The 26,222-nt window shown below is 37.3% G+C and overlaps 3 protein-coding genes across 3 annotated transcripts in view; 2 read left to right on the top strand and 1 right to left on the bottom strand.

The window, feature by feature from the left end:
- si:dkey-33m11.8 (trypsin) overlaps positions 1-8,170 on the bottom strand; it is a 51,248-nt gene extending 43,078 nt beyond the window's left edge. Inside the window, exon 1 of the mRNA XM_051676459.1 lies at positions 8,085-8,170. The gene's annotated coding sequence lies outside the window, so the exon portion shown is untranslated. The remainder of the gene's footprint in view (positions 1-8,084) is intronic.
- camk2n1 (calcium/calmodulin dependent protein kinase II inhibitor 1) lies at positions 1,863-3,948 on the top strand. Its single transcript, XM_051676464.1, has 2 exons — positions 1,863-2,479; positions 2,937-3,948. Exons 1-2 carry the CDS (start codon positions 2,311-2,313, stop codon positions 3,002-3,004), a joined length of 237 nt encoding a protein of 78 aa, XP_051532424.1. The 5' UTR covers positions 1,863-2,310; the 3' UTR covers positions 3,005-3,948.
- Positions 8,171-8,476: 306 nt separating the features above from the next.
- Positions 8,477-26,077, top strand: LOC127428237 (ATP-dependent RNA helicase DDX19B). The gene is made up of 12 exons (XM_051676448.1): positions 8,477-10,257; positions 12,715-12,769; positions 12,907-12,954; positions 15,735-15,870; positions 17,064-17,156; positions 17,239-17,341; positions 17,444-17,558; positions 18,177-18,354; positions 22,486-22,723; positions 23,260-23,422; positions 23,516-23,707; positions 24,228-26,077. The coding sequence occupies exons 1-12, from the start codon at positions 10,201-10,203 to the stop codon at positions 24,287-24,289; spliced, it is 1,440 nt and encodes a 479-aa protein (XP_051532408.1). The 5' UTR covers positions 8,477-10,200; the 3' UTR covers positions 24,290-26,077.
- The last annotated feature ends 145 nt before the right edge of the window (positions 26,078-26,222 follow it).

Below are 26,222 nucleotides of genomic sequence, written 5' to 3'. Positions count from 1 at the left end.
CTCATCCAACATCAGTGTCTGACCTCACAAATGCGCTTCTGGAAGAGTGGTCAAAAATTCCCATAAACACACTCCTAAACCTTGTGGAAAGCCTTCCCAGAAGAGTTGAAGCTGTTATAGCTGCAAAGGGTGGGCCGACGTCATATTAAACCCTATGGATTAAGAATGGGATGTCACTTAAGTTCATATGCGTCTAAAGGCAGATGAGCGAATACTTTTGGCAATATAGTGTATATATATATATATATATATATATATATATATATATATATATATATATATATATATATATAGAACATATATCAGCTGTAGGCTGATTTAGGATGAAAATCTTAAAATATTTAAAAACTTAAAGGATAAAAGAATAAAAGAATTACAGGGATCAATAAATTATGAGCAATTTGATGCATTTGTATGATTAATGTGTAACCATGTAATCCATAAAAAAGTAACTATTCTGATTACAAGTATTTTAAAATGTTGTTTCATCTAATTACAAGTACTTGATTCTTGTAATCTGATTATGTAATCCAGATGACATGTAATCTGTTACTACCCAGCACTAATGCCACATAAATAATTTAACATATTGTTGGGCCTATGCAGTTCACGGTAGCATTAATACATTTACATGTTTGATCATAAAAACATTTTTGTTTACTTTTGTGCACTATAAAATAACAGTATTATGCTGAGTAGTCACTAAATGTCTGATGTAAAATCTGGGTCCTGAAGCACAGACCATTTGAGAACAATGGCTTTAATGTGTCAACACCTCACATCCATACACTTAAGAGTCATATCACTGTCCCTTCTTCTTCCCTCTGGTCATGTTACCACTTTTTCTCATGAAGACTGAATTTAATGAAGCCAAAGTATTCAAATGACCTCTCCGTAAAGACCGATCTGATTATTTCAGTCAGCTGCTCTTTAGCAAACCAAGACAAAGCAGTAACTCTGTGCAGTCACCTTTTCAGCAATTTCAGATCAGATAGAATGGAACAAAATGGGTTCTGTCATGGTTCAGTCAGAGATGGGAGGAAGCAGTGCATCTTGCTTCCTGTTCACAGGATATTTCTGTAGTCTGTTGTGGAGTGCCGACGACATGAAAATGATATGACTGTGCTAGTGTAGAAGACTATGCTCTCCAAATCTTGGGCAGAGAAAGGAACAAACCCCCGTAGTTCATATTTCCAGATCTACGATGCCAGTATGACTTTTGCAACACTCCAGCTTTTGACATTACATTATCATTTGTCATGTTACAGTATGAAGAATTCACATATTTCCATTGATCATGGTATAAATATTGAGGGGGTGGTACTTGCTTGTTTTGATTATTGGGGGAATCTACACCCCTGTTTGCAGGCATGTTTTAATATCTTCTTGTGTTTGGTCAGGCTTACTGGCTTGGAAAAGAATGGAATAAGGATACAAGTGTAAGACCTCGTATTTTACATCTAAAATATGAGGACTTGGAAACTGTAGATTGGTCTCCATGTTATTAGACTGATTCAGTAGGTTTTTGATCCCTTTGGACACTGATTTACATAATAATGTGATGTGAAGTTAAAAGTCAGGCAGTTACGTTGAACTGATCCTGTAGATAAATTAATGTTTTGTGTTTTTATTCAAGAATAGTTTATACTGAAAATTCTACAACAATATTTGAATCTAATGCTTCAGTTTAATTAATAGAATCTGGATATTATCAGACACCTGTCCATCTGAAACAAAGTAAATTATTATGAGACGTTTCCTTTGTAGGTGATTAGTAATGCCGGTTTTGCATGAACGGCATCTTTTTTTCCCCCCCTTGGAAATTTCCAAAGATTAATATTGTGATAGCTGCAATGAAAGAGCTGGAGAGCCCTGCACGCACGCAGCTCCGCGCGTCGCCATACCAGGAAGCCTGCGCCTCAGTGACGTTCATTCTCGATCAGGTCTCGTAGAGACCTTTGTTTTGCATCGCTTCCCAATTTGCATTTGTTTCTCAGGTTTTACATACGACGCTTCAGCCGCTGAAAAATTCCCCGCGCAAAGGCGCATACCTCAGCGAAAGTACGTTCCCATTTCCAGAATTCCACCGTTTAAAATCTCCTGGAAAATTGAATAATTCGAACGGTCGCGAGCTGAAAGAAGAAAATTACATGTATTCGCCCAGCGCTTCAGACATCCACTCGCAGAGACACGTGCGATAGAGGTAAACAGCCGCCTGCGTCGCGAAAGATTAGCAAATTCCACTTCGCACTGTCGATTTCAGAGGAGATACAGTAGCTGCTGTTTGCGTCTCGGGTTAGTTAATACAGCATGTCTGATGTATTGCCGTATAACGAGGAAAAAATGACTCATTATGGCAACGACGGGGACGAGGAACACCTTTCCTTTACCTGCCGCCTCCAAGACACCAACAACTTTTTCAGTGGTAATCAGAATAAACGACCACCAAAGCTCGGGCAGATTGGGAGAAGCAAAAGAGGTAATGGACAAAGCCTTGGTTTTACTGCACGAACAAAGGGAGTTGGTTGTTATGGGCACAAATGATGCGAAATTCCGTGTTGCGCTTCACATATGCTCCCCAGTTTCGATTTTACGCACGATGTAATGGAAATGTTGCGAAAATACGTTGTACGTAGGATTTTATACAATGATTTCGCATGCAATATAATTGTCTTATGCGATTAGTTCTCGTGCTTTGGGCTTAAATATAGTCTGTTTTCTGTCATTCTTGTGGATGCATAGATTTTTTTAACAGATACAGTGATGTATTGCGCCATTTCGCCTGTTTCATGGGAGATGTATTAAGATTCATGGCAACGTGGAATCTCCATCTTTGAGCCCTATGTGCCAATGCGCGTGCGAATGAGACAAAATAGAAGATCTCTTATCATGACATAGTGCTCATCATCAACCCTTTTCTCTCTATCCATTAACAGTCAATGAAGAAGACAACGATGGCGAAGCATTGGAAAAGAGCACAGAGAAATCATCCTCATCGGCATGAATGGATCCAAAGACACTTAACCTCTGATGTGTATATCCAAAGACGTTGTGAAGAGGCACACTCTCCCATCTGGCAACAAGCACTCCACACATTCTCCTTTCAATCTCCCTAACTCCATTGTCCAGGTTTTATAGACTGACAGTACAGTGGACTGAAGCAGCAGTCCAGAAGAATGGCCCAAGGGCTTGAAGGAATACTGTTTTCCAAACTACTCCGAGATATGTGCAATGACAGAGTTTGGTCTCATTAAAGAGACTGGCCTCTACATTTTGGTTATTATGAAGCAATTAGACTGTGCAAAGAATACCACTAACATCAGACCAGTATCTTCCCCCTAACTGTGTTTGCGCATGGTTAACCAAGTAGCCTACTGGTGGTGTTAATGGTATTAAAGCAATGTTGTCCTTTCTTCCACAGTTGACCTCCAAAGGGGTTCCACTATTAATGTAAAAAAGCTATTTATTAAATCTTTGGATACGTATTTTGCAGTGTTAAAGGTTGAGCAAACGTTTTATAGAGAATGATGACCAGAAGTGATTTTGCTTTTGATGAATGTTTTGTATGTAGCTTAACTGTGATTCTTGTGATCTGCTTTTCTTCTTTATGGAAATTACATTTCATTCATTTTGATGTTCGTTTGCTAACGGGTTAAATCCAGAATGTCAGTTTAAGGAAAGTTGCATTATTATTGTAAAGCATATTTTCTGTAGATGTGCCAAATTATCCTGACGGAAATATATATTTCTGTGCTTTCTTCACGTGCACAGTTTTATTCATATTTGGTGGTCATGTTTACAGGGCTCTTTCATACTCGTGTTGTATTCTCGTCATGCATGACAAACCTCAAGACCTCAAGAACGTCTTCTTGATTATGGATAATGTATTTATCTTACAGAACATTTCTACAGAATATCTGTTATAATAAAGATTTTGAGAAACATTAAAAGAGATACCTTTGTGTGTGTGTGTGTGTGTGTGTGTGATAGATCTCTGGACTCTCTCTAATGCTCTGTTTAGCCTGGTTAAATCTGTGTGTGTTCACAAATCCAGGGGACGTGACATTTCTGCCTCTGCCACAAGCTTTAAATGATTCATGGTTTGGGATGAGTATTGTCAAAATGCACCATTTTAAATCCAGTCCACCGAGATTGCAGAAATCACATGGCATGTCAGAGCACATCTTATCTGCAAACTGTACAAGTGTGCTGGCATTAGTTTCCCAAAGCTTCTCCTACCAGCCTAGAGGAAACTGTCATTAAAACACTGGCTGGATGGGCTGCCATGGCAACAGATTCACCTTGCATGCAGAGCTCCCTGAAATTTCTATTGTGTCCACTAGGGAAACTACAGAGAATGTTCTGACTATGTGGAGGAATATTACATCAATTCAAAATACTGTTCAGCTGCATTCATAAATTATTTCACTATGTAAGTATTGTGGTACATGTGTAGGATTTAGTATGCTTTTACTAATGCAGAAATGTAGCACTAAACTCGTAAGAGGTTTGGATTTTCAGATTTACAGAAGGCTTGGGCCAGTACAACAAGTTATCACTCTTATAGTTCTGCTTACCAGCCTCTTTGTGAAATTGAGCACTATGCCTGAAATGGCATTCCAGGACAGAATTCCCAACTGGAGACAAAGAGCCATTCACTAAAAAGTAAAAGGGCAGTCTGAGGCTGCACTTTGAAGTGGTGCGTTCACAATGTAACCAAAGGCATTTCAAAAATGTCACAAATACCAGGGAATACCGTAGGATGAGTATATCAAGCGAGAATAACATTAGATCACGTCAGAGCGTATTATGTAACGCACAAGGGAAGTACTCCATGGTGGTACAGTCTGGTGCTGTGTTTGGTAGAGGCATGCAAATAGGCTGGCTCCTACTGCAATTTGCATTTTGCCTTCTATGCTTTGGTTTTGTTCAGTGGGGGCTCCTGTTTTTGAGTTTCATGGGAGTGCCCTTTCACCGACAATATTACTCACACATGCTAAAATGGATGCTGGGAATGTTTGTAGAGGCCTGCATGTTCAGAATAGGGAAATTTAATAGTTGTTTTGGAAATGACCCAATGTTGCATTTTGTTAAAGTGATAGTTCACCCAAAAATTTAAATTCTCTCATCATTTACACACCCTCATGCCATCCCAGTTGTGTATGACTTTCTTTTTTCTGCTGAACACAAATGAAGATGTTTAGAAGAACATAGAAGACAGCATAAACGTAATCCATACAACTCCACTTGTTAAATCCATATCTTCAGAAGTGATATGATAGGTGTGAGTGAGAAACAAATCAATATTTATGTTCTTTTTTACTATTAATCTACACTTTTACCAGCCCTCCGATGCGCGTTCATGAGAGGACCGAGTTCTTCTGTTTTTTGCTGATTTGCATTCTTCGTGCATATCGCCACCTACTGGGCTGGGAGGAGAAAGAAAAACGGAGGGATAAACCATAGGGAAATATCACATTTGTACAACAGCCCAGTAGGTGGTGATATGCACTAAGAATGCGAACCGGCAAAAAACAGAAGAAGAACTCTAATGAAAATGAAGGGCTGTGTGAAAGTAGATTTATAGTAAAAAAGAAATAAAAAAAAAAAGGAATTAAATATTGATCTGTTACTCATCAACACCTATCAAATCGCTTCTGAAGATATGGATTTAACCACTGGAGTTGTATGGATTACTTTTATGCTGCCTTTATATGCTTTTTGGACCTTCAAAGTTCTGGCCACCATTCACTTGCATTGTATTGACCTATAAAGCTAATATATTTTCTAAAAATCTTCGTTTGTGTTCTGCAGAAGAAAGAAAGTCATACACATCTGGAATGCATGAGGGTGAGTAAATGATGAGAAAATATTCATTTTGGGGGAAACTAGCCTTTTAAGTTGATTGGTTGCTGTAACTTGTCAAGCATGAATACATTTATTGGAATGTTTGTTTTTCTGACGTTGATCATTCAGAGGCCGTAGCAAAGTTTGTTATTTCTTTTTATGCTAATTGGAAGTACTTAATGTATCTGTGTTTGTTATCTGTTAGAGTGATGCTGACCACTATCTATCAATGCAGTGCGGAGACACCAAAAATAAATACTTTTTAAATACTGCAGTCAGTATTTCATGTTACGTAGAATGCTGTGTGGATTTGTTTGAAAGGCTGGTTGTTATTTTGTTGGGAGTCTGAGTCAGAGAGGCTCACTCAGTATGTACACCATGCACACAAGAAGGCGACATTCACTGTTGGCTGACTGGACTGTTTCCATGGTAACCATTACAGGTTTTTGCTCTCTTTGCTGCTGCAAAGTCATCAAGTGTATGAGAATGTTTCAGAGAGTGATTTTTTTTTTGGTGCAGAGGCTTCAAAAGAAAGCATTCAGATGAGTTAGTATCAACATGCATTATGCATTTGTTTTTTAATAAGAATTATCATGAGTTCTTTGGGGGAATCTGTCAGTCTTACTGTCTTACTGTCTCCGAAAATGCAAATAAGATGGCAAATATGATGTAACAAAATACAGCTACTTATTAAAATATAAAAATTCATATATCATTCCTATTACACTTTAGCTTTACACTGAGGGTGATGTAACTCTATTGTGTAGTTCAGCGATTCTGAAGAAAATCATTTAAAATGCATCAGCCGTCTACAGCTAAACCCACACCCCTAACAAATGTTCCACTGCAGAAGCAAAGCCTCACAATACTAGAGGTCACTTCACAATCTATTTCATAGAGATCATTTTCAGAGCAGAGTAGGCTCTTTGTCTCTCAGTGGCACAGTGAGACTGTGTAAAAGCCCTGGGCATGGATGGTAACTGTGTAAGTGAAGCTCTTGAATAAAATATGTTGGCCCAGATGGAAATCCACCATTGGTCACTGGATTAGACCCACATGTCTAAAGGACGTTGATCCTGTTGGGACATTGACTCATTCAAGTACAGATGCCAGGATTTGAGGTAAAGCAGCTGAGGCATAACATGCAAGGGTTTGTCTTAAAACTCAATTTTAAGGGTAAATCAAAACACAAAGTCCTTCCTATCACATACCCACTAATATGTTGAAAGATCACCAAATAAGAAACTTTTCAGGTTATTGTCATTAACTTGTATAGACAGGTCAAAATTATGAAACCAATCATTTCCATTCATTCTTGTTTTTTTTTTTTTTTTTTTTTTTTTCAGTTGAAGGGCTGCTAAATTGCTATTGAGTATCAGCATCATAAAGAAACTAATGCATTATTAAGGTCGTAATAATGCAGGACTGGGTACACGTCATTGGAGAATGATTGCCTGATTACTAACACAATAAAGCAGTCACCTCTGGGTACACAAGCTATGGTTCTCTTGTTCTGTCAGCCAAAAGAACTTTGCAAGCGGAAATGCGTATTTATTGGAGATAGGTATAGTATGTTGTATGTTGACATGAAGTACTTTTGGGTAGTTGACATGGTCTGTAGTGTGGCATGTTATATCTCAATCAATCTTAAAGTGTTTTAATAATTATTTTATTATTATATTTTATTATTATTGTGCAGGCAGTGTTTATGAAATCATATTAATTTAAAAACGTCATGGAATATTTGTACTTAAAAATCATTTATCACACTTCAGGACCATTTAAAAAGAACTGGTGAAGGGAAAAGGGTGTTTAAAATTATGAAATGATGACCAGTAATAGGACTTAATTCGCTCCCTTGTGTGCTTATAAACATTTTAATCTTAAAAATTTGATGTTGATTTAAAAAACAAAAAACAAAAAACAAAAAAAAAAAAAAAAAAAAGAAAGAAAAAAAGCCCATAGACTTTATGCATAAATTAGCCATTGGCAGTTTGTGATGTGGTAATTATGTAACAAGTAAAAAGCAATGGAGAATTACAAGTAATCTCCTGTTATTTTGAATTGTTTTTATTCACACTTTATAAAGGCAAAATGTATTGCTTATCAAATACATTTCATCCATAGTAACTGAAAACTGAATTTTTGGTGAACTAAAGCTTTTCATCTTGGTTGCCATGGGCACTTTGAAGATGTTTGTCATTATGGATAAGCAAAGATGAAAATGAAAGGTTTACCGTCTTTTCCTCAGTTTAGATAGGCCTACTGCATGGAAGAAAAGGATTTCTCCTGACACAAACTGATGTAAATCTTCAGACACAAGCAAAATGCACCCCTCAGTCGGTCTATTCAACAAGAGAACAAACTAGAATCAGTTACTCATTTAACCAACAAGAAACCCAGCCAGAACACAATTAAAAGCTGACTATCACATTCTTGATCGTGAAATGGGTCCAGTCATTGATCAATATATTAATAAAAAGGGAGCTTGACCCACTGGAATGAAATAAACTTATTAGCAGATGTTCAAACCAAAATAAACAAAGAAGAATAATAAACATTTATTTTCTTTTTTTTTTTCTTTTTTATTTAAATGTGTAATGTAATGTCTCATTCTGGTAAATTCTCTTCTTCTGTCATTGTGAATTGCCTGTCTTTGAGTGTAAGAAAAATTTAAGGAGGTGTGGGGCAGCATCTACAGGCAATGCAGAGAATTACTGAGATCAAAACTTGCTCTTGGTCTTTATATCATTGCTAAATATGCGGAGGGATATAAACACTACAACTCATCTAAAAAGGGTAGGATACATGTGATTCATGTTGAGTTTTATGTACAGGGTATAGCTCACATGTAATGTGTGATAAGAAATCAGAATCAGAAAGAGTATATTGGATAAGTGCTCTCTCTCTCTCTCTCTCTCTCTCTCTCTCTCTCTCTCACACACACACACACACACACAAACACACAATTTTTAAAATTAGAAACAGAAATTGCAGTACTCACGAAAATATAACAGCTACAAATAGAATCACAAGAAAAGAATATTTACAGAATAATATACACAAATAATCTGAATATGAATAGGGGAAGATGGGGGAAGACACCCTTGGGGTAAGAACACCTCTTGACCAAAGATGGCACTAAATCTCATCTCAACACATTTATTGAATGGATATGCTCCTGTTAATCTTGACATTTCATCTGAACATCAACATTTGTGAGATTTATTCCATCATAATAAATTTCGAATTTAATTTATCTAATTTTGTGTCATTGGAACATAGTGATATGTGACATGCTGTTATGTTCTGTCTATCTGTTATTGGGGATTTGTGGACACAGTAATGTATTTAAATTTGTGGAGTAAATATAATGTAGTATTTATTTTAAAGTGACATGGTAAAGTTAGATCTTTGGGGTAAGATGCCCCCCTCAGAACTGGGGCAGAAAGCCCCAAGTGGCATTGTTGGTGTTATTATGACTTTATTTATTAATTGCTATAATTTATGGGGCTATTGTAAAATAATTACATGTGTCAGATGTACATTTTCTTGCCCCAGGTAGGGGACCATCTTACACCAGTAGTGGTAAAAAAATAAAATAAATAAAAAATAACCTATTTTGTGTTATGACAACTAATTTAGTACATGTTTGATGTTTCTATTCATTTCCTGTGAAACTAAATATGGGTGATGCGTCATCATTCTGTACATGCTAAACTTATTTGTAAATATGTTACAATTTAAAATTAGATGCACATTGTTCTTAAGGGGGACATCTTCCCCCATCTTCCCCTAAATTTACAGAGCGAAGTGCGTGTCTGTACAGGCAGTATACATACAGTATGAAAACAGACATTTCAAATATTAAATCAAACATAAAAAGTGAATTTCTGTATCGCACATGAATTTGTACAGGCAGCGTATATAAATATGATACATATTACACATACATTATGAAGGTATCGCACTCAAGACAGCAGATATATTGCAGTGTCAGGAGCAAAACTTCGTGGGCAGTGTTAACTTTTCATGAGATTACATAGTTAAAAGCCTCGATCTCATTCTTGGCCTTGATAACACAGTGTTTTCGTTCCATAAAATACGACTTTATTTCATGTGACGCTTGAGATACAGTAACAAACCAACAGCGGAACATTTAAGAGGAACCAAGTGTTTGCGATCGTGTTTCCGTCCGGAGGTGAGAATATCGCCCTGTATAAGTAGCGAGGGCCGCCACACGCCATTGTATTAATCTGTAACATTTAAGTCTTTTTCGGTCCATTTTTATCAAAGCCACTGTTACGTTTTTGTACCCCGCTTTTAAAGAAAATTTTATTTGAAAGTAAGGACATGGCAACAGATTCGTGGGCCCAGGCTGTCGATGAACAAGAAGCCGCAGCGGAATCGGTACGTTTATACTTTAAACAGTATGCTAATAAACAAACAAATACATAATATCTATTACGTAAATCGACATATGATACAACAAAATTACTGGCTGTATAAACTTGCAGTGCTTTAATATTTATGATTATATAACAAACTTATGTTGGTGTAGAAACCTACTACACCGCTTTCTAACTGCAGTTCTGATGTATTGTAATCGATCAAATCAACTTTTTAATCCAGGAAACTTTGTGTAACACTTGCTTATTTGTGTAATTCTGGGATTGTTTTTATGGGAGTTTATCGGCAGTCTTGCATCTGTACACGTCATAGTGTCGTCATAGAATGGCGCTTTTGTTGTTGTTGTGTTTTTGTGTGTGTGTGTTTTTTTTTTTTTTAAGGCCACAGCTCATCGTGGGTTAAAATGTTGTAAAACTAATGGGTATATTTTACATTTTATATTGATATATATTTTGTTTCGATGCTTTGTTTAACTATATATTGGATATACAGGTGCATCTCAATAAATTAGAATGTCGTGGAAAAGTTCATTTATTTCAGTAATTCAACTCAAATTGTGAAACTCGTGTATTAAATAAATTCAATGCACACAGACTGAAGTAGTTTAAGTCTTTGGTTCTTTTAATTGTGATGATTTTGGCTCACATTTAACAAAAACCCAAAAAAATCTCAAAAAATTTGAATATGGTGACATGCCAATCAGCTAATCAACTCAAAACACCTGCAAAGGTTTCCTGAGCCTTCAAAATGGTCTCTCAGTTTGGTTCACTAGGCTACACAATCATGGGGAAGACTGCTGATCTGACAGTTGTCCAGAAGACAATAATTGACACTCTTCACAAGGAGGGTAAGCCACAAACATTCATTGCCAAAGAAGCTGGCTGTTCACAGAGTGCTGTATCCAAGCATGTTAACAAAGTTGAGTGGAAGGAAAAAGTGTGGAAGAAAAAGATGCACAACCAACCGAGAGAACTGCAGCCTTATGATTGTCAAGCAAAATCGATTCAAGAATTTGGGTGAACTTCACAAGGAATGGACTGAGGCTGGGGTCAAGGCATCAAGAGCCACCACTCACAGACGTGTCAAGGAATTTGGCTACAGTTGTCGTATTCCTCTTGTTAAGCCACTCCTGAACCACAGACAACATCAAAGGTGTCTTACCTGGGCTAAGGAGAAGAAGAACTGGAGTGTTGCCCAGTGGTCCAAAGTCCTCTTTTCAGATGAGAGCAAGTTTTGTATTTCATTTGGAAACCAAGGTCCTAGAGTCTGGAGGAAGGGTGGAGAAGCTCATAGCCCAAGTTGCTTGAAGTCCAGTGTTAAGTTTCCACAGTCTGTGATGATTTGGGGTGCAATGTCATCTGCTGGTGTTGGTCCATTGTGTTTTTTGAAAACCAAAGTCACTGCACCCGTTTACCAAGAAATTTTGGAGCACTTCAGGCTTCCTTCTGCTGACCAGCTTTTTAAAGATGCTGATTTCATTTTCCAGCAGGATTTGGCACCTGCCCACACTGCCAAAAGCACCAAAAGTTGGTTAAATGACCATGGTGTTGGTGTGCTTGACTGGCCAGCAAACTCACCAGACCTGAACCCCATAGAGAATCTATGGGGTATTGTCAAGAGGAAAATGAGAAACAAGAGACCAAAAAATGCAGATGAGCTGAAGGCCACTGTCAAAGAAACCTGGGCTTCCATACCACCTCAGCAGTGCCACAAACTGATCACCTCCATGCCACGCCGAATTGAGGCAGTAATTAAAGCAAAAGGAGCCCCTACCAAGTATTGAGTACATATACAGTAAATGAACATACTTTCCAGAAGGCTAATAATTCACTAAAAATGTTTTTTTTTTATTGGTCTTATGATGTATTCTAATTTTTTGAGATAGTGAATTGGTGGGTTTTTGTTAAATGTGAGCCAAAATCATCACAATTAAAAGAACCAAAGACTTAAACTACTTCAGTCTGTGTGCACTGAATTTATTTAATACACGAGTTTCACAATTTGAGTTGAATTACTGAAATAAATGAACTTTTCCACGACATTCTAATTTATTGAGATGCACCTGTATAATCCAATTTTAAAATGGGAAATGAGGATAATGCATAAAGTTGCTTAAAATTAAAGAACCCTTAATTTCACGCAGAATTTATTAAAATGTACTAACATTTTTTGCTCAGAGATTGTTTATTCTTAGAATGTTTATAATTTTTTTTTGTATGTTTTTAGGTAATTAGTCAGTGTTTAGTATGGCTGTTTTTAGACATTATAAATTGACACAAGGGGAATTAACACTTCTGGTAATTGGTCAACTGGACACCGTTAACTGCAGGTGCAATAATCTCATAATGGCCAAATATCGGTGGGGATGTCACTAGTAGTATGAATAATGTTATGAGATGCCCCTTATTTTGTATGATCCATAATGTCACTGGGTTGGATTTCACTTGCCTTTTACAGATAAGCAACCTGCAAATAAATGAGAAGGAAGACCAGCCGAAAGCAGAGGCAAATGGTAAGAATGTAGAGATTTGTTGTCATCTGCAATTACTTGCTGATTTTCCAGCATATCCTTACATTTCACAATAAGTAAGGTCAATTTTGCCATGTTATATTCCTATGAGGAATGTTAATGTTTATTTTTATATTAAGGGACAAAGACAGAAGGAAATGAAGAGAAGACTGAGGATAATGACAAGGGTGAGGCATCATTAACTATGTTTCCATCCAAGGATTTTTTGCACATCAAAATAAAGCTGATGGAAGGGGGTCTGGGTAAAGACACTGGCTACCACCCATGGAGTTTGCTAGTTTGAATCCCAGGGCGTGCTGAGTGACTCCAGCCAGGTCTCCTTAGCAACCAAATTGGCCTGGTTGCTAGGGAGGGTAGTCACATGGGGTAACCTCCTCGTGATCGCTATAATGTGGTTCGTTCTCGGTGCGGTGCATGGTGAGTTGAGCGTGGATGCCGCGGTGGGTGGCGTGAAGCCTCCACACGTGTTATGTCTCCGTGGCAACGCGCTCATCGAGCCACGTGATAAGATGCGTGGGTTGACGGTCTCAGACGCGGAGGCAGCTGGGATTTGTCCTCCACCACCCGGATTGAGGCGAATCACTACGTGACCACGGGGACTTAAAAGCGCATTGGGAATTGGGTAAAAAAAAAAAAAAAAAACCGATGGAAACGCAAATTATCGCTAAAATTTCACAAGTGTCGACATAATATTTTTCTGTTTAACTCTAGTGCATAAACTCTATGTCGATACTTCAAATGTCGTGAAAAACTGGTTTGGAAACACTTTGTCGAGAAAATTGCCATTAACGCAAAAGTGTAGTGTCACATGACAGAATTTACCCCAATCGTTAGCCTGTGTTAATCATGACGACAGTATACATCCTTAAACCAATTTATTGCACGTGATTATGGATTGATCTTAACGGCATATAGATCCATTGCTGCAAACATACTTCCAGGAGTGCCAACACAAATATCTCGTATTATGCACATCGACAAGTGCAAGGAGAACAAATTAATGGCCACTGTTTGTGATAAATGTAATCGCGGTAGCCATCCGTTTAAGTTGCTTTTCCACATCATTCAAAATAATAGACGGCAGTCACAGAATTAGCCCACAATACAAAAAACATATCATTTCTATGCACAAAGATGTTTTAAATTAAAAATAAATACACAATACTAGGAGAAAAGCATCAGTGTGCTTTTTTGGAACACTAACATATAGCCCAATTCTATCAAATTATTGTTTAGCTTTTGAAAAATGCAGGTAAAATTCCCTATATTAAATTAATTACCAAACGAAAAAAAGCATTAAATTAAAAAAATAATTACCAAATGAAAAAAATTATATTTTTAGACATATATGCCTTTTCTTTACTCAAACTTAAATTAGCCTTTCCCTGTTCTGTAGATGAAAAAACTCGTCTGAATGACATTCTCAGAATGTTCTACACTTTTTTCAAGACTATAAACTATCAAAACTATTTGTCCAATGCAGAGTTCATTTTAAGAAAACGAGCTTTTGAACATTTTAAAACATTTAAATATTTTAAATCTAACCCTCTTTACCTTGGATCACATTTGCTGAGCTTCTTCAGAAAATGTAAATTGCATTATGACATTTAATTTTAGATGACAATCAAGTTCAGTTGATCGTTAAAAGTTGCTGGAGAAATATGCGGGACATAATGCAGTTGTGATGGCAATGCTTTAGATTAGATGATTGTTCAAAATAGCCTATTGAATATCAGAAATGTATCATATGTAAACCCTGATATTACACGCATAAATTCTTTAATAGCTGTGCACACAGCATATACACATGATGGATGGTCCTTATACTAAGACCGAAAATTTCCCCACTACTTGGTGCAGGATGCCAGCTTGAACAGGACCATGACGATTTGCTTTCGGATCGGAACCAGTGACAACCTGCGATAGGCTTAACATCAGGACCAATATTACAGTCCTATCAGAAGGGCAGCTGTTCCCTTTTGATTGCAATTCCTCATCTTCTGATTGCATTCATTTTAATTTCACAAATAACAGTAAGCTGGCTAATTTCAATGAATTTCTCAATACTCTCCCCATTTTACCAAAATTTAGGAGGAAAAAAATTAGGGACATCTGGGAGGCGAATTAGTGATAAACACATTTCTGTATGGAAACGGCTTAAGGGCAGATTTCTTTTGCGATAAACCAAAACATTTGCAACCGTATTTTTAGGCATGACGTCATCACGCACACCATTTTTTTAATTGATAAAAGGCCATTTGAATGGAAACAGGCAGAAGACAGCAAATTTCGCAAATTTTTTTTTTATGCATATTCACTTTGTTGATAACAAAATAGCGTGAAAAGTGGATGGAATCTAGGCTATTGTTAATTCATTTATTTATTTTTTTTCCTCCCAATTTGGAATGCCCAATTCCCAATGTGCTTTTAAGTCCTCTTGGTCACGTAGTGATTCGCCTCAATCCGGGTGGTGGAGGACAAATCCCAGTTGCCTCCGCATCTGAGATCGTCAACCCACGCATCTTATCACGTGGCTTGTTGAGCGCGTTGCCACAGAGACATAGCACGTGTGGAGGCTTCACGCCATCCACCGCAGCAACCACGCTCGACTCACCACGCGCCACATTATAGTGACCATGAGGAGGTTACCCCATGTGACTCTACCCTCCCTAGCAACTGGGCCAATTTGGTTGCTTAGCAGACCTGGCTGGAGTCCCTCAGCACGCCCTGGGATTCGAACTAGCAAGCTAGCGAACTCCAGGGGTGGTAGCCAGCGTATTTTACCACTGAGCTACCGAGGCCCCCTATGTTAATCCATTGTTAATCATCATTGTCAAAGACACTGTTTAGTGGCAAATTATGTCTCTTTGATCAGTTCAGTTTGATTTCTGAATGTGTATACGTCACTTGAACTGACTGAAAATGTCTTGTCTGATGTGATTTGCAGAGGACAAGGCAGCACAGTCACTGTTGAATAAACTGATACGCAGCAATCTAGTGAATACGACAAATCAAGTGGAAGTCCTCCAGAGGGATCCAAATTCTCCTCTCTACTCAGTCAAGTCATTTGAAGAGCTACGATTGTGAGTCAAATAGCAACGTTTTTTTTCCCCCTGATTGGATTATAGCTTTAACACGCATCAGATTAAGATGCCTCTTATCTTCAATAGACCTTACTCAGGGCAGATGCAATTCGCCATAATTTGATGGAATCCAGCCTGGGATGTACTGTTAAATGTCTTGTTTTTAACTGCTTATCCATTTTTTTAAAATGGAGACCACTTTTTCCATTCAGAAATTGGCAAGTGCAGATTTAGTCAGCTGGGCGAATGAATACTGCAATTATGGGTTCATATTAGGTCCCGCCTCAAATACCCCCCACCCCCCGCTGAATAAGCTATTGTTTTACTAGGAAAAGTGTCACATTATGGAAGTAAAATAGGTTGCGAAAGCTGTTTCAGTGTTTACTTTATGCTAGTACAACATACTGAATGGTCTGTACTTCCATTTGAATCAAACCCTGCATTTACACTGACTAAGGTCTACGGGGAGTGATTGTTTTGGCTAGTTTATCCCGTCGAATGCATGAGTTTATATCACTTAGTATTTTTAAAGGGATAGTCCACCCAAAATTGAAAATTCTTTCATTTACGCACTCTCATGCCATCCCAGACGTGTATGACATTCTTTCTTCAGCAAAACACAAACAACATTTTTTAGAAGTATATCTCAGCTTTGTAGGTCCATACAATGCAAGTGAATGGTGATCAGACCTATCACATAAAGGAAACATAGAAGTAATCCATAAGACTCCAGTGGTTAAATATCTCTATAATAAGGTGTGGGTGAAAGTCTTTTTTTTTATTTTTATTTTTTTTTACTTTAAATCTCCACTTTTACTTTACATCTGAAAGTCACATGTGGCACCTGTTTAGTTTCACTTTCACATTTGAAAGTGAAGGTTAAAGTGGAGGTTTCAAGTAAAAAAAGGACTTAAATATTGTTCTGTTTCTCACCCACACCTATTATGTCACTTCTGAAGATACGGATTCAAACACTGGTGTCTTATGGATTACTTTTGTTTCCTTTGTGGTTTTTGGAGCTTCAAAGGTCTGATCACCATTAGCTTGCATTGTATGGACTTAAAGAGCTGAGATATTTTTCTAAAAATCTTTGTGTTCTGCTAAAAGTCATAGATATCTGGGATGGCATGAGGGTGAGTAAATAAGAGTTTTACTTTTTGTGTAATTTTTAATGTATTCTGCTTTTTACACAGGAAACCACAGCTACTACAAGGAGTGTATGCCATGGGTTTCAACAGGCCCTCCAAAATCCAGGAGACGGCCTTGCCCATGATGCTTGCAGAACCGTAAGTCTACGATGAGCTTCACTTAATTTCAGTCCATTTTAATCAGAACGGAGGTGTTATCCCATCTCTTCCCCCCCTCCAGCCCACAGAATCTCATTGCCCAGTCACAGTCAGGCACTGGTAAAACCGCTGCCTTTGTCCTGGCAATGCTAAGTCATGTGGACCCTGAAAAAAAATGGCCTCAGGTAAGGAACACACTGTCAACATCAGCTGGTGTAGTACATTAATGTAAATGACACATACAGCTGTTTTAATGTTAATGACACTCTGACTCTTTATTTGCTTAGTGTCTATGTGTGTCCCCTACGTACGAGCTGGCCCTTCAGACCGGCAAGGTCATCGAGCAGATGGGAAAATTTTACCCTGAAGTCCAACTAATGTATGCTATCCGAGGAAACAAATGTAAGAGGTTTCATGTTGGGAATTGTGGTTTCATAACTTTTTCACAAAAATCACCTGTCACATATTTCAGTTTTGATTATTTTAACGAGTATTTATTCATGATATATGTCTTTATTTTTCCATTTATGAATATTTATGCTTTTAATTTTTCAGTTGTGTAGGGACCTCTCGATTTAACTATCAAAGCATAATCGATTCACCACACAGACACAAGACAAGCGTATTGTTAAAGCTTAAGTGTGTAACTTTTTTGGTGTTAATACTTCCACTTATCCCAGCTTATTATGCAGACAAAACTATTAACTATCAACTTTTCTCGAAAATTGTAAACAATGTGTCTCTGTGCTGCTACAAAATTCCTGTTTTGAGTGACCCATTCAGCCTGACACGACAACATTGACTTAACCAATGGCGTGAGTTTGGGAGCGGGACTATCTGTTTGTTTGATCAACAGCAGATGGCGGTGTATTTCGAAATATGTTTGAAAACTGTTTATTTTTGAACTCCATTCAGTGGCACAAATTACCCACTTCAGCTTTAATTTTAAATTATGGTGGTATACATTTTTTTTTTTTTTTTATTGAGCTTGGTTTTTTTTTTTTTTTTTGTCTGGTCCAGTGGAGAGGGGAATAAGGCTGAAAGAACAGATTGTGATTGGCACTCCTGGTACTGTTCTGGATTGGTGTCAGAAGCTTAAGTTTATTGACCCCAAGCAGATCAAAGTATTTGTTCTGGATGAGGCCGACGTCATGATCGCCACACAGGGCCATCAAGACCAGAGCATACGCATACAGAGGTATATTGTTTTCCCTCATTACTTGCTAAACTCAGAAGACCTAAAGGATATACTTGCATTGTATTGTCAGCAAAGGGTTTGTTTTGCTTGCCAATTTGCTTCATTGTGAACTGCCTCTAAATAAGGATTGCTATAATAATGCCTCAAATTATTTTGACGTTTTTGATTTATATAGCGCCATTTTGTAGGGGTGTAACAGTTGTCATTTCACTTTTATTATTATTACTTTTAAAGATGTATGCAAAACTGTTCCTTTTCTTTAAAATTTAGTTAAAAGTACTGTTCTTAAAAGAGCTAAAAATCAGCCCAGAACAGGGCATTTCTGATGAAACCAAATCAGACATGACATTTGAGAGTAGAATTATATTCCCCCATAGCATTATTGTACATCATATTCAGCATTATATATATATATATATATATAGTAGATTAATATAACACTATCATTAAACCAGGGCTCAACATTACAGAAATGTAAACTGCACTGGGTAGGGGAGGAGGCTATTGTCATATAATTATTTTGTTACGTATGGTAGTCAAATAAAGAAAAGCCTCCATCGCCACCATTAACAGTAGGGATGCTCATAGTTCTATGGAATGAGATCGACGTGTTATTGCAGCAAGATCTACCATGTACAATAAAGGCTATATATTATCACAATATCAAAATTTCAGTAGTCGGTAGTGAACTTAGACAATATGTTAATTAGGAAGAATGGTTTCAAGTTCTTAAGTAATTATTCAAGACTAGTAAACAGTCAGTAATAAAATAACAATAAAAAACAGCAATGAATTAAAAAAAAGATAAATAATAGAACAAATTAAGAAAATTCAGTGCTTTTTTTTTAATGGCTTTAAAAGTTTTTAACAGCAGTAGGCTATCAATCATTCAAGTAAACATTCAGAATGAAATGCAACATAAATCTACTACTGCTCTTCACTGTATAATTATAATACATTCATACTTTTTAAAGCTACTAAAGTTACCCAGTCAAGAGTAGTGAGTGTTTTCTTGTTATGGTTGTTTGATTATTATAATGACACTCTAGACAGCAGCAGGTCTTTTAGCTTACATTTATACTGACGAGTCCTTCATATTAATACAAATCTGCTTTTTTCTCCACTGTTTATGTTCACTTTAGACATCACTCTCTATGTTTACATGAATACCTCACCATGACGGGCATTTTGGCGGAATTTTGAAATGTATTTAACCGTTCAGGCGCGCATTAGTGCAAGTATTTTCGTAACGCGCGTGTTCAGCACACACACATATGCCACCTGTCAATCAAACAGGACGCAGCTGTTACTAGAGCGCTTGCGAATTATAAAATTACGTGCTCTTGATTACTTTCAACAGCAGAATAAAAATATGAACATTCTAATAAGTGACACAATATATATATATATATAGCTGGTTATTTTTTTGTTATTGTCGTTTTAATCGGTCAGCTTGTCCGGTTGGGCAAAATTCAAAAATTTTGCTTGTCCCTTCAAAAAGCCACTTGTCCCGGACAAGCATTAATGTCGAGCCCTGATTAAACCTCTGTAAACTTTAATTTTCTCTCACGCAGTCAGAGAAGATCACTCTCGCGCGTCAAACGGACATTCGATCGGCACTATCTCACTCTCCTGGTTTCAGTTTTTGCAGTTTCAGCGAAACTCGTCATACAACACCTGTGGCTGCTAGTGTGAAATCGTATTTTAGAGCTCCTTGTGTGCGATGAAGCAATTTCCATTTGTATGCTCACGTTACGTAGGTTTAGAACGTCAAGTGTATTGGATAGTACAGACGCTAAAATAATAAAAAAATATATATATATATATATATAAAAAAAGTCCCAAACACAAAAACATCCAGTGAGCGGCAGTTCTGTGGACTGAAACACCTTGTTGATGAGAGAGGTCAACAGAGAATGGCCAGACTGGTTCGAACTGACAGAATCTACGGTAACTCGGATAACCGCTCTGTACAATTGTGGTGAGAAGAATATCATGCGGGTTGGCGCTGTTTTGGTGGCACGAGGGGAACCTACACAATATTAGGCAGGTGATTTTAATGTTGTGGCTGATCACTGCAAAATTATCTGTTTCTCTGGATTTACTATTTATAGGTATGGTGTTTGAGTAAAATGAACATTTTTGTTTTATTCTATAAATTACTGACAATTCTCACAAATACAAATATTGTCATTTAAAGTGTTCAAGTGGTTTTATATTGTCGTTCAACCATATACAGTTAGTACAGTACACAGCGAAACGAGACCATTTTCCTCCAGGACCATGGTGCTACATAAAACAGCATAGGACAAACAAAGAAGAGCATTTATTTGCAGAAAATGACAACTGGTCAAAATGACAAAAGAGAGCATGCCAAGATTAAAGCTGTGATTGAAAATCAGGGTTATTCCAATAAAATTAATATTAACTTGTTTTTGCATTATTCAAGATCTGAATACACTGCATTTTTTTGTTATTTTGACCTGTTGTCATTTTCTGCAAAAATGCTTTAAATTGCAATATTTATATTTGAAATTTGTGAGAAATGTTGTCAGTACTTTATAGAATAAAACAAAAATGTTCATTTTACTCAAACACATACCTATAAATAGTAAATCCAGAGAAACTGATAATTTTGCAGTGGTCTTAATTTTATATATATATATCTCAAATCAAGCTTGTAACACTTAAGGGACTTGCACACAACTATTACAGAAGGTGCAAACATTCATTGATGCTCAAGAAGACAACACTACTATATGCATACTATAATTTATTTATATATTTGTAATGTAGATTCTGAAGAGCAGTACTAAATAAAAAAATCTTATCTCTTATATTTGTATAAATTATGAAAGGGGTGTGAACATTTGAGACACAAGGATATGCAATCTTAACTCTGTATACTGTTTATTAAACCTTCAATTAATGGGTTGTCAGCTGTCTTCGGCGTTCTGTCTTGTTTCTGAAAAGCAATCTAAATCGAACAATTCTGTGATTTGGTGACTAAAAACAGCCATTTGGCTCAATGTTTCAGTTTAGGAGCCATTGTCTTTTTTTTTTTTTGTCTGGAGCCCTGCCCTACTTTTCACAATCCATATTATTTCATGCCATAATGTCCCCACTAAACAGCTTTATGGAAAATCATGCCTTATTATCTTTAGCCCCAGTGAACAAGCCAAAGGTGACTGTGGCAAGGAAAGAAATCTAAGATGTTAGTTAGTGGATGGAAAACTACATGAAATGCTTAACTGGTTAGCGGTTTGGTGACTGTCAGCTAAAAATGGTCATCACCCCATTGTACAAGACTGTTCATTACTTCTGTATTTTCAGTTAATCGTTTTATGTTGCTAAGACAATCTGCCAACAATTCAAAATAAGTTAAATGCAAAATTGCTAAAGTTGAAACAAACACAGTTCTATACAATATTCCCTCAAATTTGCATTAACAAAAAGAAGATTTGAAAGCAAAGTGTTGACTATCCATTGTCAAATTTATTGGGAGATTTTAGAACTGACACAAGGTAAAGTTAACACTCTTGCTAATAGGCCAAGCAAACACCGCTATTGGCCGATGCCGATAATCGCAAAATGCCCAAATATCAGCCAATTTATCAGTCGGTTGTCACAGTTCAAAAGAAGTCTTATGGTCCCTCAACACCCTCCCGCCTGGTGAAGAAAGAACAACAAAGGCTGTTCTTTTTGAGAACTCTTAACTGGCCAAACTACCCACACTGCTTTTAGTGAACGTTTTACAGCAGCACCATAGAAAGCATCCTCTCCCACTATACCACAGTGTGGTATGCCGGCTGCACTGGTAAAAATCGCAAAGACCCATCTAGAGTAGGAAAAATAGCACAGCAGATCATTGGTTCTGAGCTTCAAAACCTGGACACTGTATACTTGCTGACTACATAAAAAGACTAGCAACATCAGCAAGGATTCAACCCACACAGGATACAGTCTGTTTGTCTCCCTGCCATCTGAGCCATTAAGTCCCACACAAACAGACTGAAGCACAGTGTCCTTGGCAGCTTTAGCTCTGCGATTGTCGTATTGGCCAGTAAAATAAACCTAAAAAATACTTGGTTCACCTTTAGAATTACAACCTAGTCTTTGTGTATTTTACAGGATGCTGCCTAAAACTTGCCAGATGCTTCTGTTCTCTGCCACTTTTGAGGACACCGTGTGGAACTTTGCCAAGAGGATTGTTCCAGACCCTAACATCATTAAACTTAAGCGAGAGGAGGAGACTCTGGACACCATCAAGCAGTACTACGTCATCTGTAACAGCAAGGAGGAGAAGTTCCAGGCTTTGTGCAACATCTATGGAGCAATTACTATTGCACAGGCCATGATCTTCTGCCATGTAAGTACACAGCTTGATGAAAAATTCAAAATCATGTCTTTAAGCTCTGGCATCCCTCAAAAACGGCCACCTAATTCTTGTAAAGATTTAAATCAAACTGTTGGCCCTGGAGGCACAGAATTGTAATACCTACTTTTGCTGAGTACCTGGCCATTGTGGAATCACAGAAAATGAGCTAACAGATACTGCAGCTAAAGAGGCACCATCTACAGATCTTAAAAAAAACGCTCTATACCACCCTCAGATCTCAAACCCATTATAATCTTTTACATCAAATGGTAAACTAAATGGGATCAATGCATTACAAACAAACTTCACTAAATCAACCCTATGGTTGGAAAAATATATTTTCCACTTCAGAAATTGCTGGGACCAGTTCATTTACACCCGCTGCCGAATAGGACACTCCAGACTTTTCTTTTTTGTTCTATTAATGGATCATTTCAAAATCTTTGAAGTACAGTCTGATGTGGTAACAGTAATACAGCTCTATAAAAAGCTTCAAAACTTGTTTTGAAATGTGATATGCTACACAGACCAGGAAAACTGCTGGGTGGCTGGCAGGAGAGCTTTCAAAAGAGGGCCACCAGGTGGCGCTACTGAGTGGAGAGATGCAGGTGGAACAGAGGGCAGCGGTCATCGAACGTTTCCGGGACGGCAAGGAAAAAGTCCTTGTTACAACTAACGTCTGTGCTCGAGGTGAGTATGTATCTGCAGCATGCCTCCCTTTCATTTTACCCATTCTGTGGGTGACCCACCTAATTTATTTTTTGCAAACGTTTTGGTCAACAGGGATTGACGTGGAGCAAGTTTCTGTGGTTATCAACTTTGATCTGCCAGTGGACCGGGATGGCAACCCTGACAACGAGACATATTTGCATAGAATTGGGCGTACTGGCCGATTTGGCAAGAGGGGGTTGGCTATCAATATGGTGGACAGCAGGCTTAGCATGAATATCCTCAATCGCATCCAGGAACACTTCAGTAAGTTAAACACTTGTTTCCATTTGGTAACAAATTAATACAGGGGTTCTCAACCTTTTGGAACTTGGCCATAGCCTACTTGCCACCATGGGTTCTTTCGGCTAGTAGTCACTGTCGATCTGACCCGAGATTGCACTAACAGCTAGTTTAAAATGCATGCTGAGCTCCACTTCTCCTTATCAAATTATTTTTTTTTTTCCATTTATGCAGAGGTTAATGTCATGGAGACAGAAGGCAGTTGTGAACTACATTTATTCATATTTTCTAAAGGAGATTGAGCATATTGATGTTCTAATTATGTTCACATTAGGCTCGTGTATATTTGCTCGGTACTTCAGTACTGAAGCCTATTTGAAGTAAATCAAAAATTCAGCCTTAAAACGTGCACCCCTTCTGACCTCCCCCTGTTGAGAACCACTGAATTCATGTATTACTTTGATCTAAGTTGTACATTTATATATGTTCTCATGGTTATGAAATGAAACTGTGAATTTGGGCTAAATCAGTTCTTCTATTTCAGATAAGAAAATTGAGAAGCTGGACACTGATGATTTGGATGAAATTGAGAAAATCGCCAACTGAGTAGCTGTCTTTATTCTTTTAATAAAACTGTACTCTTGTAACATTTTAATTCAGATGCTGAAAGCAGAGCTGTGCCAGAAAGGATGTTTACATCAGTTTATCTCAGATGGTCTTTTTATAGATTTTTTTTTAAACACATTTCACTCTTTGTACTTAATAAATTTTGAATGTGTAGTTTTAAAATCATGTGTACGTTAATGCTGCAAAGATTACCAGATTTGACGCATATCACATGCGGAATATGCCTTTAAATATTAAGTTTTATCTTGCACCTTTTAAATTTACTACAGAAAGCAGTCTGCCTTCACACTAAGTGTGAAAAAAATGACATGTTGACTTATTATATTGATTTCTATGATGGGACTCTTAACCAAGGACACCTGGATATTGCAGAGCAAATACTGCTGATGGCATTTTTGTGGAACTAGAAAATGATTTTGCTCAAGTGTTTTGGGTTTGAAAACTGGTCTTCACGCTAACCTGTGAATCTACAGGAAAAATGTTACTTTTTTTTGGTCGTCTTTTTTTTTTTTTTGTATCTTGTATGAAATCTGGGTGCAGCTATGTTTTATTTTGTGTAACAGTACAAGCAAGGAGTTGAAATAATTTAATATGTTAGGAGTTTGCTGTTATTGTAATAATTTAATACCCTTGATATGGAGCAAGTTTCTGTGGTTTTCTACTTGGATCTGCTTGTGGACAAGGATGGCAACCCTGACAACAAGATACTTTGCACAAAATTGGGTGTACTGGCTGATACCTCGCATAGATACTGATGGTGCAGTGGTAGCTGTTATTGACTCTGAATTATTATAAATGATTGCCAAAATCCTTAATTGTATACAACCATGTGAACCCAAAGATTAATGCTTCCATTGGTTTCGCCAGTACTCGATTTTGATATGAAATAACAGAAACCTGTATTCAGCATTGCAATTAAAAATACTGTGAGACATATTTAATAAGTACAAAGAGTGAAATAGTAACTATATTCAACAGATGCAGTTAAATGATAGTAGATGTGTAACAGCATTCATTATAAGAGTGCTCTGTAGTGGAAGCATTATTTGAATTTCCAGTGATTGAATGCATTGGAATTTTAAGTTACTTGAGTGCAAGTACCTCAAGTACACAAATGCATCTGAATATTTGACTGTGGAAGGCTGTTCCACATTTTCATTTGCAGCCACAAACATTTAAAAGGTTGATGCTTGTGAATGCATCTCACTGGATTCTTCAGGGTAGTCATAGCAAAGTATAATTGTATGTTGTGGGAATGTTCTAATTTTAATCACTTGAAACTCAACTGACATTGCACTCAGCTGCATTGTATATGCATTGTACGGATGTAATAAGAAATGGTGACCAAACCAAAAATAGAATAGTGGGAAAAGGTAGTTCATTACATTTATCTTGGGGGATACAGTTAAGAAGGTGCGAAATTAGGTAGAACTTCCAAGACGCCATATAGACCAGATGACAGATCAGCAAGGTTGAGTGGGGGCGCAATAAAGCTGTGCTCTAGAAATGGTGCATCAAACAGTCGAAGTATGGAGACTTAAACAGGCAAGACACTCAATGCTAGGTGTTCCCCCTAATGCTTGCTATCTGCTTGACATGACGGGGGAAAATAAAACTGGGAAAAACACTGGCAGGACCGTGACATTATTCATTTGCAACGTGCATTGTCGTAAGGTTGGAATCGTGTCAATTACATCTTTGAAGGGAAAACATGATTTTTTATAAAGAAATATTGGTTTGACAAAATAAAATTCTTGATGCCTTGTCCATTTGTGAATCATACTTGAGTACATATTTGTTACCTGGTATTAAACAGCTTTTTATTTTTGTGCAGGTTTTTTCCCCCATAAAATTAAATGTGAAATCTGTTTTTTTTTAAAAAGGACTAACACTTGATCCAGTGTTGTACAAT

The sequence above is a fragment of the Myxocyprinus asiaticus genome, chromosome 37, assembly GCF_019703515.2.
Source record: "Myxocyprinus asiaticus isolate MX2 ecotype Aquarium Trade chromosome 37, UBuf_Myxa_2, whole genome shotgun sequence".
In the NCBI taxonomy this organism is placed as follows: domain Eukaryota; kingdom Metazoa; phylum Chordata; class Actinopteri; order Cypriniformes; family Catostomidae; genus Myxocyprinus; species Myxocyprinus asiaticus.
Note: the sequence above shows the minus strand (reverse complement) of the source record. Positions and strands in the feature narration are given on the sequence as shown.